Here is a 16,127-nt window from a genome sequence, read left to right as displayed (position 1 = left end):
GTTGTATGAAACATAAGTTCTAATGCTTTAGTAAATTTTAGAAAATAGAAACTGTTATGTATATGAATATACATACATATTTATTGCAGATACATAAAATGAGGAGTATGTGCAAGGACTGTTCTAGTGTAGTAACAAAAGTCAATTTTTATGTTAGTAACGTTTACACTCATTTGTCGAAATCATTTACTCATGTTATAGATTATAGATTGTTGCATGATAGCATGATTAATAAATTAATAACAGATGAGAAATAAAAAACTGAAATTGGCAAAAACTTGTATCTCATAATATAATTACTACCCTTAATCTTTGCTGAACAGTTTAGACTTTGAGATGAATAACGAAAAATATTCACTGAAAGTTATTACTTTAATTATGTCTCATAATTGTTATGTGCATGTAAATTTTACATTACTATACAACAATCTCTTACTTTAGCTTTAAAAAATAGTATATTTCTCAAGCAGCCATATGTGTTCGTTGATGTGTAAATGTATAATTTATGCTTATAAAATGTAATAATTAGAGCACATATTTAGAATGGTATTCTACTGCTTTCCGCGTTTATGAAAGTGATGTCATATCATCAGTTAATAAAATACTATATGTATATCAACTATAAAATGTATTAACAGTATTACTCTTAAAGGCATTTTTAATATTATTATTAAGCACTGTTCAAATGAAAAGAAAACCTGTTTCTTATAGATACTGTTAGCACGCCCATGCATACATATGTCATTAAAATTGATGTTTCTTATTTTTTTTCAGTAACAATATAATAAATATATAATAGTATACTGTACTTGGCAGAATATAAATGGAATTTGGTTGCAAAAATTATATCGAGTTTTTAGTAATCCGTTTAATTAATATCAATGCCAATGACATGAAAATTATATTGCTTTGTAGGCATACAATCGTAAAAAAGGACACTATACCTTCGGTTCAACAATACAAAAATATCTTCTTCATCTAAAAAGCACGAATTTACATTTCTATTCTTTACCTGTAATCAAACGTGTAACATAAATCGTTTATAGATATATATATTTGTATATATAAAGAAAGAGGAAACAATTATCTTCAATGTTATTTGATGTTATAAATTTGATATAATCTCTTAAAATATTAGTTCGAACAATTTATTTTATAGTACCATTGATAAAAAAATAAATAAGAAACGCAAGATGTAATTTATTATTAACTCAAAGTACTAATTAACAATCAATATTTAATAAAATAAAGTAATAATCAATATTCTAATGTACGTAAAATTTCATAATGGAATGAAGTTCATAGAAGTTCCATAAATTTTATATCAAATTTATGTACGAGTTTCAAATAACAATTCAGGTATTTAGTTTCGGAAAACAGAAAAATAGTTTCAAACTATTGTACCACAAATACGGTTTTCTGTTTCTCTTTGGTAGAGCACTGCAAAATATTTTTTTATCATGTGTAGATAGATTTTATAGACTACTATGAAAAAAACAGTTTGTTCAGTATACGTAATTAAATAAATATATACTAAGATTCTTAATTAAGTAATAAAAACGTAAAAAATAACAAAAATAAAATTAATGTTTTACACTTCAATGTTTTTTACATTTAAAGCTGTAATTTACATCTGGGAATGTTATCCTCTATTAAAATTTTCTTCTTTACAGAGAGCACAGTACTATTTTTCGTGCCGTTAATATCATCTCTTTTTATACTTCTCAAGCAAGATATTATTCATGTAACAAGAGTTTTGAAAGTAAATATATCTTTGTGAAAAATTATAAGTGATACTTATTCTGTAGTTGAAGTTATTTAAAGTTTGTGTCGCAATACAAAGTCAGTCTTTGTACATGATCATTCAGAAGCTTCAGAGACACTCTGTGGCTTTATAGAATCCTTATTACTATTAATCTCATTAGTAGCCAAAAAAACTGTCATCTTATCTTGCTTGTCAGTAGTCTCACGCTCGTTGTTATTCGTTATTTCTACGCACTGTACATCTGAAGGTTTGTCTTTGTCTATACTTTCTACCTCAGCATGATTTTTATGTTCACCTACATTAATATTTACTTTGTCATCATCTGGTATTTTGTGTTCAGTACTGTCCATGTCTTTTTTGCTGGTATTAGCAGCATTAGTCTCTTCCTTTGAAACATTTGATGAAGTATTGTTTGCTATACTTTCATCTAATGCTTCTACAGGTGTATCCATTGCTTTATTTAGTGTTTTTACAGGTTGTTCGCACGCAGATGTTTCTACTTCTGTATCTTCTATGTTATCATTTTTACATGATTCAATACTTGCGGTATTTAATTCACATTTTTCTGTTTTATTGTTATCTACTCGTACTTCTGTATCTGTGACATTACCTTCCACTTTTTCCAGACTTTCCACAGTATTTTTTGTTACATTTGTTGGAATTGAAACTGGTTCGTTTATTGTATCTGTTGCTACATCGTCTTTAGTATTTGATAAAACTTCTTGGTCTTTATGCGAATGATCCACTTGTGTTTGATTTTTAGGGTCATCTATTTGTGCTTGGTCTTCATGTGAATGATCCACATGCACTTCAGTTTTATGCTCATTTAATTGTGTTTGGTCTTCATGCACATGGTCCACTTGCGTTTTATTTTCGCTCTCATCTAATTGCGCTTGGTCTTTATGCAAATGATCCTCTTGGGTTTCATTTTTAGGCTCATCCAATTGTAATTTGTCTTCATATGAATGATCCACTTGTGTTTCACTTGTAGGCTCATCCAATTGTAATTTGTCTTCATGTAAATGATCCACTTGTGTTTCACTTTTAGGCTCAACCAATTGTAATTTGTCTTCATGTGAATGATCCACTTCTATTTCACTTTTAGACTCAATCAATTGTGCTTGATTTTCATGTGAATGATTCACCTGCGTTTCATTTTCACACTTATCTAATTGTACTTCATTTTGCGTTTCCAGTTCCTTTGAATGTTCTGTTATGTTTTCAGTATCCTTACTTTCGTATAATTCTGTGTTACTAGTAATACTTTCAAATGTTTCTTTCACTTCTTCAGGTTCATCAGTCGCATCTTTTTGCATTTTCTGAACTATTTCATCCACAGTGAGTTCTACCGCGGAGTTACTCACACTTTCTTGATCTTGCTCTTCGACATTTTGTGGGACATTATATACATCTTCATTTTGTTCCTCATCTATTTGCAGCGTTTCCACATTTGCAGCATTCTTTTTATCTCGTTCAATGCCAGTGTCCACTGCATTTTTTATCATTTCATCAACCATGTTTTCGCACAAATTATTGGAACTTTCATTTTCTTCCTGGTTTTCTAATGCCTCATCTATATTTTTGGTTTCACATAAACTTTCTTTTTGCTCTGCCTCTGCCTCGACAGATACGCTTTCGGAATATAATGTTAGAATATCAACAACATTTTGTCCATTAAGACTTAATTTAACAGAAATTGGATCAGTGGAATCATCAAGAATTTCAAGTTGAAATATTATTAATCCTTCTCCATGAAGTTCTTCGAATTTTTTACAAGCTTCTGGGGACCAAGAACTTGCAGGATCTTGTTTCTGTAAAGTACAATGTTTAGACAACGCAGGGATATTTATAATATCAACAGGCAGCATTCGAACTTCGTCCGTGACTGCGACATTGCCATAATCGATGTACTGAACTTCAGTACCATTCTCAGAATGCGAAAGGATCTTAGCTCTGTACCATTGACCATCTTCGGGGAATTTCGCAGCGCAGATAGTGCCAGCTTCTATCGTATTTAATGGAAGAAAACTAGGAGCTGTCTCCAATCTTTCTAACATCATATTCAAATCTGCAGAGCTACTTTCAGTCTGGATCCAAAACTCGTCTGGTGAAATAACACGACAAATAAACACATTTGGTGAATTTTCTTCGCCTAAAGGAGGTAATCGTTCCTCTATGATCGGTGAATAACTAACTTCACAAAAGTTTGCGAGTAAATCTGTCACGTTTTCTCCGTTTAATGTTAATTTTACCAAGGACGTTTCCTCTTCTTTCAACACATCCAATAAAAATATTGTCGCCCCGTCGGCAGCTAATTTTGTAAACTCTTCACAAGCCTTCTCCGACCATTCAGTAACTCCTTCTGGCATATCCAAGCGACATTTCCTCGATAACGGCGGCACTATTGATAGATCGTCAGGTATAGCACGAATTTCGGTTGAGATAGCCGAATTTCCATAATCGATGTATATAACCCGCGTAGCGTTATCGCTATGCGACATAACGCGTGCTCTGTACCAACATTCGTCGTCGGGATACTTAGCAACGCACAGCATATTTTCCTTGATTTCGTCGACTTTGGGAAACATGTCCGCTACCATAAATCTGTCAGACATAACTTCTAGGTCGCCAACAGATTTTTCTTCTTGTACCCAAAACTCGTTCGGAGAATTAATATGACTCACGAAAGCAGAATGTGGATCCAGCATAAGATCGACTATCTCATCAATTAAGTCTTCTTCAGCGTGGACCATTATAGCTTGATTACCTTGAACCAGCATTTCGCTGATACTCTTATTCTCTACTAGCAGATCTACCCGTTTTGGATTACCATTCGCAATGATCACTGTTTGCAAGGATTCCTCAGACGTGACTAAGTTCCCGAATTTCTCACAGGTAGCAACGTTCCAGTCTTCCGCATCCACAGGAATAACATCTAACCTACATTTAACCGCATACTCTTTTATTTCTTTGCATGAATCCGAGATCTGTCGAATGTTTCCAGATTTATTATCGATGACATCCGTGTTTCCATAGTCGATGAATCGAACAGTCGTGATGTCCTCATCTGCGTCGAGTACTTGTGCTCTGTACCAAGAATTATCGATGGTATATACAGCAACGCATAGGCTGCCTTCTTCTGGTATCCCTTCTATTACTGGGAATTCTGAAGCTTGTATTTGAAGCTCCTCTTGCTTTTTGGCAAGATCCGCCGCGTCGTCTACGTGCTGGAGCCAGAACTGACTAGGAGAATCCACGTGTGATACATACACGTTATATTTACAACCGACTGCTAAATTATGAATATGAGGTTGCCCCGTTTCTGTTACTGCTTGCTGAGATTCTGAATTCAGTGAACGGAATTTCTCACTGATTTTTTCACCGTCGCATAATAATTCTGCTACCCACTTATTATTCACGTTACGGAAGACAGCGGTGATTTCCTTATTTAACAGATAAGACTGTAGTATGTTCAGTTGTTCAGTTACTGTACAATTAAGGGTTACTGGTAATGATACGTTGACAGCTAATTGATATGGTTGGTAGAAGGATGGATCTAAAGCCATTACTACATCAGGAGTGACTTCTTCGTTATTGCCATAATCAATGAAATTCACGTGAACTCCAGTTTCTGTATGTTTGATGACTTTAGCTCGATACCAATGTTCATCCACGCTTTTAACAGCGCATAGAAGATCCACTTTTGGTTCCACTAATTGTCCAGAGGAGGCATAATACTGATCAAGAGCCTCGATTAGATTTTTGTCCAATATATAATCTGCATTGCGTTGCAGCCATATACTGGCAGAATGATCTGCATATGACACTAGTACTTTGTGAGCGGGAGTTAGAATAGGCATTGGGCATACTGGTGATATCTTCTCTTCAGTCTCTTCGGTAATATTTATTTTGTTACCCGTTGAATCGAATAATTTTACAATGAGTCTGCAAGAAAGATATGATAAATACTATAGAAATTAAAGAGGGTAAACTTTCATCATTAAAACTTTTGCAAGTTTACCTGTTATTGTCGACTTCGTCGACATACATTATTACTTCTTTTCCTTCAGCCTGTTCTTTTAACATAGCATCTGCTTCTGGAGAAGGCGTAACATTTTTAAGAGTGCACTCTACTGCTTGATTCTGCATAACCGAAAGTTCACCCGGTAGCGCTAATACCTAAATTAAGAAAAATACATAATAGTACAGTTATAGTAATGGATATTAATAATTGTTTCATTTTAAATACTTAATAGAGTATACGAAGCAGCGTAATATTAGTTTATAAATTTATTCTTCAGACGTTAATAGCCTTAATAATATTTAATATGCCAAAATTTACATCATATCATTGCACTAAGATTTTTCAATGCAGCAAGTATGGTATTAAATAACTTCTACTCCTAGCAACAATGTTATTTCATCTACAAGATGAATCTAGCATGTAGATTGATTTTGTTCCTTAAAAAAAAAACTCACGCTATCTGAGAGAATTTCGTCACATGCTCCAGTATCAATGAACTTTACATCAAAGCCTTCGGATTGTGAATGCCTATTGATTACCGCTCGCCTCCAAACTCCATTTGAATAAACCAAACAACCTGTGCCCAGGCATATCTCATGGGCTGATAAACGTTGCATCACCTGCCATTACCAACTTATCCTTACCGACATTGTTTATTTCAATAGATATTGATAACCATGTACAAGAAGTTTTAGTATTTGAGGAAAGGAAATCATTACTGTTTTACTACTCTGCTTATTTTACTGAGAACCATCATAAGTAAAAGATAGATATAATTATAGTATATTCTATTAGCTTTGATTCTGATGTACCCAAACAAACATTTTTAATAATTTTGTAGAAGTTAATATTACTAGATGGATTACATTTGGTACACAAAAGGAAAAAAATTATTCAAATACGATAAGTACTTAAAGCATGCAATGTAAAAGTAAGTAATAATGTACGAAAGTAATAAGATAAATAATGAATACATGTATAGTTTAAATCAAACGAATAACATGCATCAAATTATATTTGAATGTAAATAAATTAAACGATTTTCAGTTAGCAAAAAAAATTGTATAGAATACTAAAAAAATATAGTGGACTAAGTAATTTTGATAATATTCATAGTAGAAAGTTCTGAGTGATTTTTACGCCCATTATTCAATGCTACTTTTATGAATTACAATTTAACAGTTATAGCTTAATATTATGAGACGCGATAGTAATATAATAAATCATATGCTAAATAATATAATACATTCAACAATAGGAAAAAGTACACCAAAGTTTACCTCCCTTGATTCTCTGTTAAATGCATCAAATTTACGATAATTATTCATTAACAGTAAGTCAGAAAATAGGAGTATTACTGTTTGTAATCAATGAAGAAAATATATTATTCGGTACAAATTGGTAGTAGGAAAGTCAGCACAACATAGGCAGGACGTTACACTTTACTGATTTAGTCATTAATACCATACATCGTGCAATGAAACGTAAGGGATATTATGTGTTCAGAAAAATTAATGAAGATTAGTAATAGACCATTATATCAACTCTAGTTTTTGGCAACAATATTCAAATGCTTATCTGGACATTATATATGTCAGTCTTTTATTTCTAATTATTTAAAATTTTATAGATTAGACTTAAGTACCTATTTACGTGCATCGATGAATTTCATGCATCAAGTAGATAATGTTAAATGATTTTATGTATCTTTCACGTTACAATTATGAACACAATTACGAATATATACAATCAGAAAGCAACATAGTATTTATAATTAGGTATTTATAGATATGACTACATAATATTAATACAAAACATACCTCTGGATCTTTAGTAGCCATGTACGTATTGATCATGTTTTCACATTCGATAGCCGAAGGTAACTGAATATAAAATTTAGATGCATTTTCTACACTCGATACTTTTACTCTAAGTGTCTGACCACTCAAAAGGTTTATGTCTACTCTTTCCACTTCACATGGAATAGTTGTTGCTGTTGTACTAGCACCTATAATCAAGATAAAACAAATTAGTATTATAAAGATATAAAGAATTTAAAGAAGCTTTTCACATTACCTTCAGCGATGTCATCAGATTTACTCGTCGAGGTAAACGATGCGAGATTTTTTTCAACCAACATATTAGCCACATCATTTCCATTATTACTCAATGAAATTAAATATTTATTATCTTGCATTTCGTGGAATATGCATTCAAATTTGTCAGCATTGAACAAGTTATCAATTGCTTTTGTATTAACTTTAGACCAAGTAAGACCATCCTGTGGAGCAATATTTAGCAAGGAACAATGAACAGCTTGTTTAGGAAGCTGCATGAACTTCTTTTCCACACGATATATTTTTAAAGGATCGACTACAGCACTGTTTCCAAAATCTACATATTGAATAAGATGGCCGCCCAATTTATTTAATTCTATGACTTCTGCACGATAAAGAGCTCCATCATCAGCAAATATTGCTATCACAGAAGACCCAACCTAAAAAAGAATTTATTATCATAACTTGAATAAAATACTAAAACATAATGATAATTGCTCAAACTTATATAATTACTTGTAATGTATTTAAGATTGGTTCTCTGCCAACATATGCTTTTTGAATTTCATTCATCATAGTCCTGAATTCAATCTCATTTTCCATGAGTTGACAATAGAAATTATTAGGATTTATGAACCATGTAATAATCACATCTTTTGTAGTTCCAGATGTATGTGAAATTGTTGACCACTTTGTATCTAAATCTGCATAATCAGGTTCAACTGATTGTTTTATATTAGCAGGAGTTTTGTTATACGACAGAGCATCTTTTTTAGCTTTTACTAAGTCGATACCCTTACAAAATTCCTCGTTAATAAAAGTACTTATTGGACCTTCGGGCTCCCGTAGCAGAACGCTATACACACCATTCTCTTCAGTCACGAATTCTGCTTCTAATGTTTTCCCAGAAACTTTTTCTTCGAAAATTTTCGTTTCGTCCTGAGCAGAGATAACATCTTTTAAACCAAACAATTTACAGTGTACAGCTTGTATTGGTAGTTTCAAAAATTCTTTCTGGATGTTTTTAATTTTATTGAATTCAACTGTCTCTGTATTTCCATAATCAACAAATTGAACAGTTGCACTGTTTCCTTCAACAGATTTAATTATGGCTCGGTACCATTTCAGATCTTCAGAATACTGAGCGATACAATATGCTCCGTTGGTTATTCTAAATTCTTTCATTAGGTCTCCACCATTTTCGTATATCGAAGCAATATTTTCCATTACAGAATCTAGTGCTGTATAATTAGAACCTAATTGAATGAAAAAGTCAGATGGGCTGTTGGTGAAAACTACTTCACACGTTTTCGTAGTCGCTATTGTTACGTTAGGTGATGGAATTTTAAAATCGTTTCTAGGCCGCATAGAACTGTATCTCTGTCCCTCATCTCCAGAATTGGAAGTGTTCAACTACAATAAACATAAATAATTAGATGAATGGAAATGGGATTGAACATTTGTTATTATACACAACACTATATTACGCATTATCAACTGTCATTGATTTAAAAAAGAAGGTTACTTAATGTCACTGATTGTATGTTTATATAATGTAATGTAAATTAATTAATAAATAAGCAGATATTATTAGCATACTGTACCTTAGTTTGTGATAGCCTGTATCCTTGACTCTTCCTGTCTTTGAATTTGTTATTGCCGTGATAAGAGTCATCTGTTAATAATGAACATATTTTTTAAAAGTGTCAAATAAATAAATGTGTGTAACTACATGGACAAGCTACAAACACTCACTACTTATTCTACCTCCTCTAAAACTTCCACCATCGCTGTCTTTATCGCTTGATCTGTTATTCTGATTTCTTCCTGAGAATCCATCACGTTTAGAATAACCGCCACGAGTACCACCACCCCTTCCACGTCTGTTACTGCCTCTAGACGATGTATCTGAATCTTTATCACTCCAGCTTTTTTCGGAAGAATGACTCTTTGAAGTGAATCCAGGAGAAGTTTTAGTTCTACCACCTCTAGGAATACTTTTTCCGCCTTTATATGAATCATTATATTCGTTTTTATTATTCCATTTGTCCCTTGTATTTCTGTTATTTTGGAAGTCATCTCTATTATCTCTATTATCTCTATTATCTCTATAATCTCTATAATCTCTATTATCTCTATTGTCTCTATTGTCTCTATTGTCTCTATTATCCTTATTGTATCTTTCACTTCGTGGATCCATACGATGAAAATTGTTTTTCTCGTTTCGACTGTCGTATGGTCTCCCTTCATTTGAATCATCTTTCCAAGTTCTTGATTTATTCCTTTCTGGAATAGTATTGCTATTTTGGTTATCATTCCATGAATCTACTTGATTCCTTTTCTGCCATTTATTCATGTTTTCACTGAAATATAAAAATATATTAAGACTGAAAATATTTATATTAAATTCAGTAATTCTGTACAAAAGTTTAAAAGCCAACTCATCCACAGTTACTTTGTACACTAACTAATTGATAATAATTAAGCATGAACAATATTTTTGAAAACTAATTGTTTTTTAGAAATCAATAATTATGTGAAGATGAATTGTCTTATAGAATTTTTGCATGCATTCGTAGCAAAACTGATAAATAATGGAACATAAAATTTTTTGCTGCTTATGTGTAGATGCATTAAAATAATACTAATTAAAATATTATTTATAAAGGTATCTATATAAGAACAAATGACAACAGGCTGAAAACAAAACTGCATTTATGTAGAACAAATTAAATACTTTCTATTTTATATATTTTCTGAAAAAATAAGTAAATAATATAAAATCATATTCCTTAATGCTAAACATTACAATCAACATATATGGTACAATCTTGGAAAACTAAAATGCTTTATAAATACATTTTTGTACTGTTCACTTTACCGTACTGTTTTTATATTTTTTATTTTATTTTTCCGAGGTTGAACAGAATTTAATCGCAGTTTTATATAGGACCTGTGATGCAGTAAATCGCATCTTAATTTATTTGAATTGTGCTAATATTTGTACCTATAATTAAATTACTATATGCGAAAAGAAATGTCTGAGAATACCTTTGATTCATTTTCGGAGATATTTTGGTAGCATGTTGATTTTCCATATTTTGATAATTTGATTCAGACTGAAATTGATTATCAGACTGGAACTGATTATCATTTTCCGTTACACTTAGCAATTGAGACATAATACTTTCCATTGTATCGGGTTCATATAAGTCTGCTACTACACCATCTGTAGTTACATCTATTACCCGTAAACGCAGGCGTTTTTCCAAAACCAGAAGTTCGAACTGATTAGAAACTTCTTGAGTGTTTGGTAATGACTCCCAACCATTTAAAACACATTTTATGGCTTGAGCTTGTAATTTCTTCACCAAGTCATCATGGATTAAACGAAGGGACATCAATGTCACAGTTTCTTCATTGCCATAGTCAACATATAAAACCTTTGCATTATCTGTATTTATGCTAAGAATTTGTGCTCGATACCTAATGATCATAAAATATAAAAGTAAAAACTGTATCACTACATGATTAATATATCAACTTACCATTGATTATCATATAAAGCAGCACAAGGAAGACCAATTCTTAGTTGCGTTAAACTTAAAATAGGCGCAGTTTTGCAAAATTCTGCCAGAAGATTCATTATCGATTCCAGAGGTTTAATGCCGCCATCCAATTGCACAAAGAACTTTTTGCACGATTCCACAAATGAGACATGTACTATTTCGTCGGTTCCTTTCAGCAACTTCTGTGGTTCTTGAAATCCGAAAGTTGAAACTGGAGGTGTCATTGTAGACGGAGTCGGAAATGCTTGTCTGAGAATATTCTTTATATTCTTTCCGTTATCATATAAATCTCCATATTGAACCAATGGCGGTCCTTCTGGCGGACGAACATGTAGAACAAGCAATTTCCCTGATACTATTTGTTTAAAATATTCTTTCATTTCATCTGTAACTTTTAATTCATGTACGCCACTTAATGTGAATCGAATGGAAAGTACTTTAGGGTTTATGAAATGAGGTGGTAATTGGAAAATATCCGTATATGGTAATACTTCGGTATGGCCAAAATCGACGTAGTAAAGTTTGCATTTGTTTTCCATTACTGACATTACAACGGCTCTACACAAAACTTTATCTTGCGTATAACGACCCAGACATACTGATCCAGGCAGTGGAGGTTCGTGCAATGGTTCTATAGGATGGCTATTGATGTCTCTCATAAGCATACTCAAAATTTGAGATGTACTCTGCAACTGCACGGAAAACTTATGTGGCCCATCTTCTACAAATGAGACATATACATCATGTTTGGATGGTACATCTAAAACACGCGATTTAAATACAAGAGCTTCTTGAATAGGTGTTTGCATTGCATGTTTCTGTTGAGCTGCACAACACACGGGAACATTTCGTTGATATCCGTGCATGTCGTTTCCCTCACAGTGCAATGGATTTAAATTCTGCACAGAGGCCACTGAAGTACAATTATTACTAACAAGATGTTTACTTGGCTGTTGATATATTGGCACTTGAGGTTGCTGCAAACATTTTGACCTGTACAAAAATATATATTCGTTTTAACAGATGAAAATATATTTAGTATGTTGTAAGCGATTTTCTTATATGATAAAACACTTTAATAAAATACTTTAAATATAGTCACTGTATAATAATTGTACTATTACGGAATATTCATTTATATGATTTATTTTCTTTGATAAAATGTATCACAAAAATGACTATTATCACACTGCAAAGGTCTGAAACTCAACTGAACTGACTCTGTTTATGTGTCTTTACTACGTAATAGGATTTTGCAGTACTAAGGCTTGAAATACTAAAGCTGATGATGTATGGTTTGAAGCATAGGTAAACTTTAACATGTCTTTAATATTTCAAGTTTTAAACAAATATCATCCAAACTTAATAAAAATTATAGTAATAACATTAAATATAATTCATATGTTTCACAAAATTACTGAAGGAAAAATATTTTGGTAAGCAAATGTCTTAACAATCATAGAATATGCTTATTTATCAATACTGCTCATATCATAAATAAATTGTCACAATATTTTAATGTTAAATATTTTTGTATATACAGGGTGTTTCAAAACACAAGGGAATAACTTTAAAGGTGAATTCAGTATATAAAAATAAGAAAAGAAATTCAAATGAACATATGTCTTATATGACCTTGTTTTTTAATTATAGTTGTTTTTATCTCCCAGTTATACTAGAACTGTTTATAAATAATGTTTGTTGTTTTATGTATGACCAATGAATTCAAACACTACCTGGCAGTTTTTTACAGGTGAAGAGGTCTATGATAAAAACTTTAGAAACCTGTATTCAAGCAGCATAACAATTTCTGTAAAGATAGTTGTACGAATGGTATATCACAGTGTTTACTGTTGTGGTTTTTGAAAGAAAGCTGTGTCTTTTTAGGAGAATGTTCCTAATGTTTTACCAACATTACAGTTAGCTTTATCGAATGACACACTGATATTGTATCATCTGATACAGTATGTCATCTGACCCTCTGATGAATACTGCAAGGTTGGAGAAACATTGAGAACACTCTTCTAAAAGGACACTGTGATATAATACAAAAACAGCTGTAATTTGAGAACACTGTCATATTGGACACATATTTATATGAACTTATTTTCTTGTTTTAGTGTGCTAGAACACTTTCTATAGTAATAACACATACCAATAAATACTAGTAATATTATTATTATAATATTAATATAAGATAAATACCTAAACATTTCTTGCAATGTAGCTCCTACTGCCATATGTCTTTTAATAAGTAGTTCACTGAAGTCCTCGTTATTATACCAAAGTTTAATAAAACGATGATTGTTGACTATTGTATGAATCAAGATTTTATATTCATTGTACCATAAAGTTTTCTTAATAGATTCAACTATTTTGTCTTCCCAGACACCATTTGCAGGTAATACATGTATCAATGTGAAATCAAACGCCACAGGTGGACATGCCTGCAGGGGCTCAGAGCCACGTACATTCTCAAGTAAATGAACTTCTTGGGGTGGCAAAACTTCTACATTTCCATAATCAATGAATTGTAGAACCACCATACCATCCGCACGTATGTTAATTACTCTGGCTCTATAGTACCCTTCATTTTGAAATCTGGCACAGCAAAGCGCATTTATTCGTAGATTGGCGGACTGAGGCCCAACACAGCCCTGGCTTTGAGCGAATTGTTCAACCAGAGGTAAAATCATGCGTTCCACGCATGTTGCAGAATTTTTGTCTACCTGACCCCATATTTTGAGGAAGGAATCCTCTGCTTCAACATGGGTCACAAAAATAATCAACTCTGTACTCTGTTGTATACTCATCGCGTTTTAGAATTTGTTATTCCTTCTCGTGAAAACACTAACCTTTCTCCGGCTACATAGACCAATTAAATCATAATCTGGAACAATAATGTTTGTTAGATACCACGAAAGTATTTTTATTCGACTCTAACCGTTAAGCGGGGAACTGGGCCACCTTAGTCGAGAGTTATCAAATAATGCGACCGGAAGATCAGTCGATTCCAACTATTCTATTTCAAATTCTTGTTCCTCGATCGCATTACTTCCTGCATACTCTTTTCTACTAATTATTTTTTTAAACTAAATTCTTGTATTATTACCATATTCTACCAAGACACCGTGGTACTACATATTTACGTCTTTGTTAACAAGAATTGTTTGATTTCTTTAGATGCAATTTAACATTAGTATGATAGTAGATCTTATAAAACGTTTCTTAACAATCGTAATATTAATTTTTGTTTAGAGCGTTGCATGCATGCATAATTGTTACATTTATGGCTCCAAGTATACGTACACAATGCTAATATTCTTTGTGTATGATATTGCGTATAAAAAAAATGTATGTCATGTTGCGACTAGAAAATATACAAACCTTTACGAATAGTATACCAAACACGTTCATTTCAACTCATTTCACTAAATATCAAGAAATTCCGATACCCTTCTTGTTAGATCTCTTTCTTCCAAAGAACTTCGGAATCTGGCGGTTGACCGGCTTTTTATCACCCACATGAAACTTTCTTTGATTGCGGTCTTGACATATTTTAATGGCGCGCAAGTTTAATTTATAAATTTCTGCAATATTTATTTTGTACTAATATAAAAGCTGTGAACAATTTTTTACAATTAAGAAAATTTATTTATGGTTTCTTGATAAGTATATTATTAATTAAATTATAATAAATCGTTAATAATATGTTTAATACCATCAGGTGTTGAATGGGCTATATTGATAGGTATTAACATGCATTTGAAAGAAATAAAATGGCATTTCTATGTATGTTTGCTAATTTCTAAAAATAATACATGTTTTTTAATCTTATTTATGTTTTATAAAACTAATTTTTATTTTTTTTTATTATGGTGTATGTATATACCTCCTTATTTATATGCTTTGAAGCTAGAAAACTTGTGTATGTTAGACATGTTTGTACACTCATACAATTTTATAAGATGTAAATACGAAAGTGGAACGGGAATAGATGTAACCATTGTTTAATAAAAGCATATACTTTTAATTTCTAACAATCATTACAATATTCGACAATATCAGAAAAAAGTACATGTGTTTTTCTTCATATGTATTTATCTTATTTTGTTTCGCATAGTACGTATTTATTTCTCTTACATTTTATCAAAAACTAAACTCTTTCAAGATTTAAATAATTAAATGGTACTAGCAAAATATCTTTTTTAAGTAATGTTTTTTAAGTTATATTTTCAATAATGTCAAAAAGCTTTTTGGCAGATACATTTGGAACAATTTAGAATACTTTTTATACTAGGATGATATATTTATGCATTACTTAATAAATATCAATTGTAATGAATATAAGATAAATTAAAATACAGTTCAATTATGTAATTAGAATTAAGTAAATATTAATTTAATACTCATTGTAAGAAATTTGCTATTTTTAAGAGATCACTGAAACATACTTTTTATATATTAAACTCAAATATTTAGAACAATTTGTAGTAACTTAAGAAATTCAATTAATTTCCAATAAAAGCTTTTTGTTACTACAATGTTTGTATAATTTATTTAAAAAGATATTGTCTACTTCATTAATACTTGATAATCTATAGTGTAGATTCTACACAATCCAAGTCACAAATTTTACTGAAACTTTTGTTGCTCTTAAATCATTCATCGATTAAGTTTTAAAATTTTGACCTTGATCATGAAATTGTAGA

The 16,127-nt window shown here is 31.5% G+C and overlaps 1 protein-coding gene across 1 annotated transcript; it reads right to left on the bottom strand.

Moving 5' to 3' along the window:
• Positions 1 to 1,040: 1,040 nt before the first annotated feature.
• On the bottom strand, positions 1,041 to 14,867 carry LOC143186260 (protein tudor). The gene is made up of 12 exons (XM_076389831.1): positions 13,621 to 14,867; positions 11,395 to 12,408; positions 10,898 to 11,332; positions 10,728 to 10,799; positions 9,602 to 10,209; positions 9,451 to 9,521; positions 8,363 to 9,259; positions 7,866 to 8,286; positions 7,610 to 7,797; positions 6,245 to 6,409; positions 5,787 to 5,944; positions 1,041 to 5,710 (listed from the first exon to the last, which is right to left on the bottom strand). Exons 1-12 carry the CDS (start codon positions 14,226 to 14,228, stop codon positions 1,861 to 1,863), a joined length of 8,487 nt encoding a protein of 2,828 aa, XP_076245946.1. The 5' UTR covers positions 14,229 to 14,867; the 3' UTR covers positions 1,041 to 1,860.
• Positions 14,868 to 16,127: the final 1,260 nt, after the last annotated feature.

The sequence above is a fragment of the Calliopsis andreniformis genome, chromosome 12, assembly GCF_051401765.1.
Source record: "Calliopsis andreniformis isolate RMS-2024a chromosome 12, iyCalAndr_principal, whole genome shotgun sequence".
NCBI classification, from domain to species: domain Eukaryota; kingdom Metazoa; phylum Arthropoda; class Insecta; order Hymenoptera; family Andrenidae; genus Calliopsis; species Calliopsis andreniformis.
Note: the sequence above shows the minus strand (reverse complement) of the source record. Positions and strands in the feature narration are given on the sequence as shown.

Excerpts from the sequence above, each read along its gene's own strand:
- LOC143186260 (XM_076389831.1), bottom strand. The coding sequence starts at position 14,228 with ATGAGTATACAACAGAGTACAGAGTTGATTATTTTTGTGACCCATGTT. Across the intron at positions 11,333-11,394 it reads GCTTTATATGATAATCAATG|GTATCGAGCACAAATTCTTA; the intron begins GTAAGTTGATAT and ends TATGATCATTAG. Across the intron at positions 6,410-7,609 it reads TGGCTACTAAAGATCCAGAG|GTGATGCAACGTTTATCAGC; the intron begins GTATGTTTTGTA and ends TGGTAATGGCAG.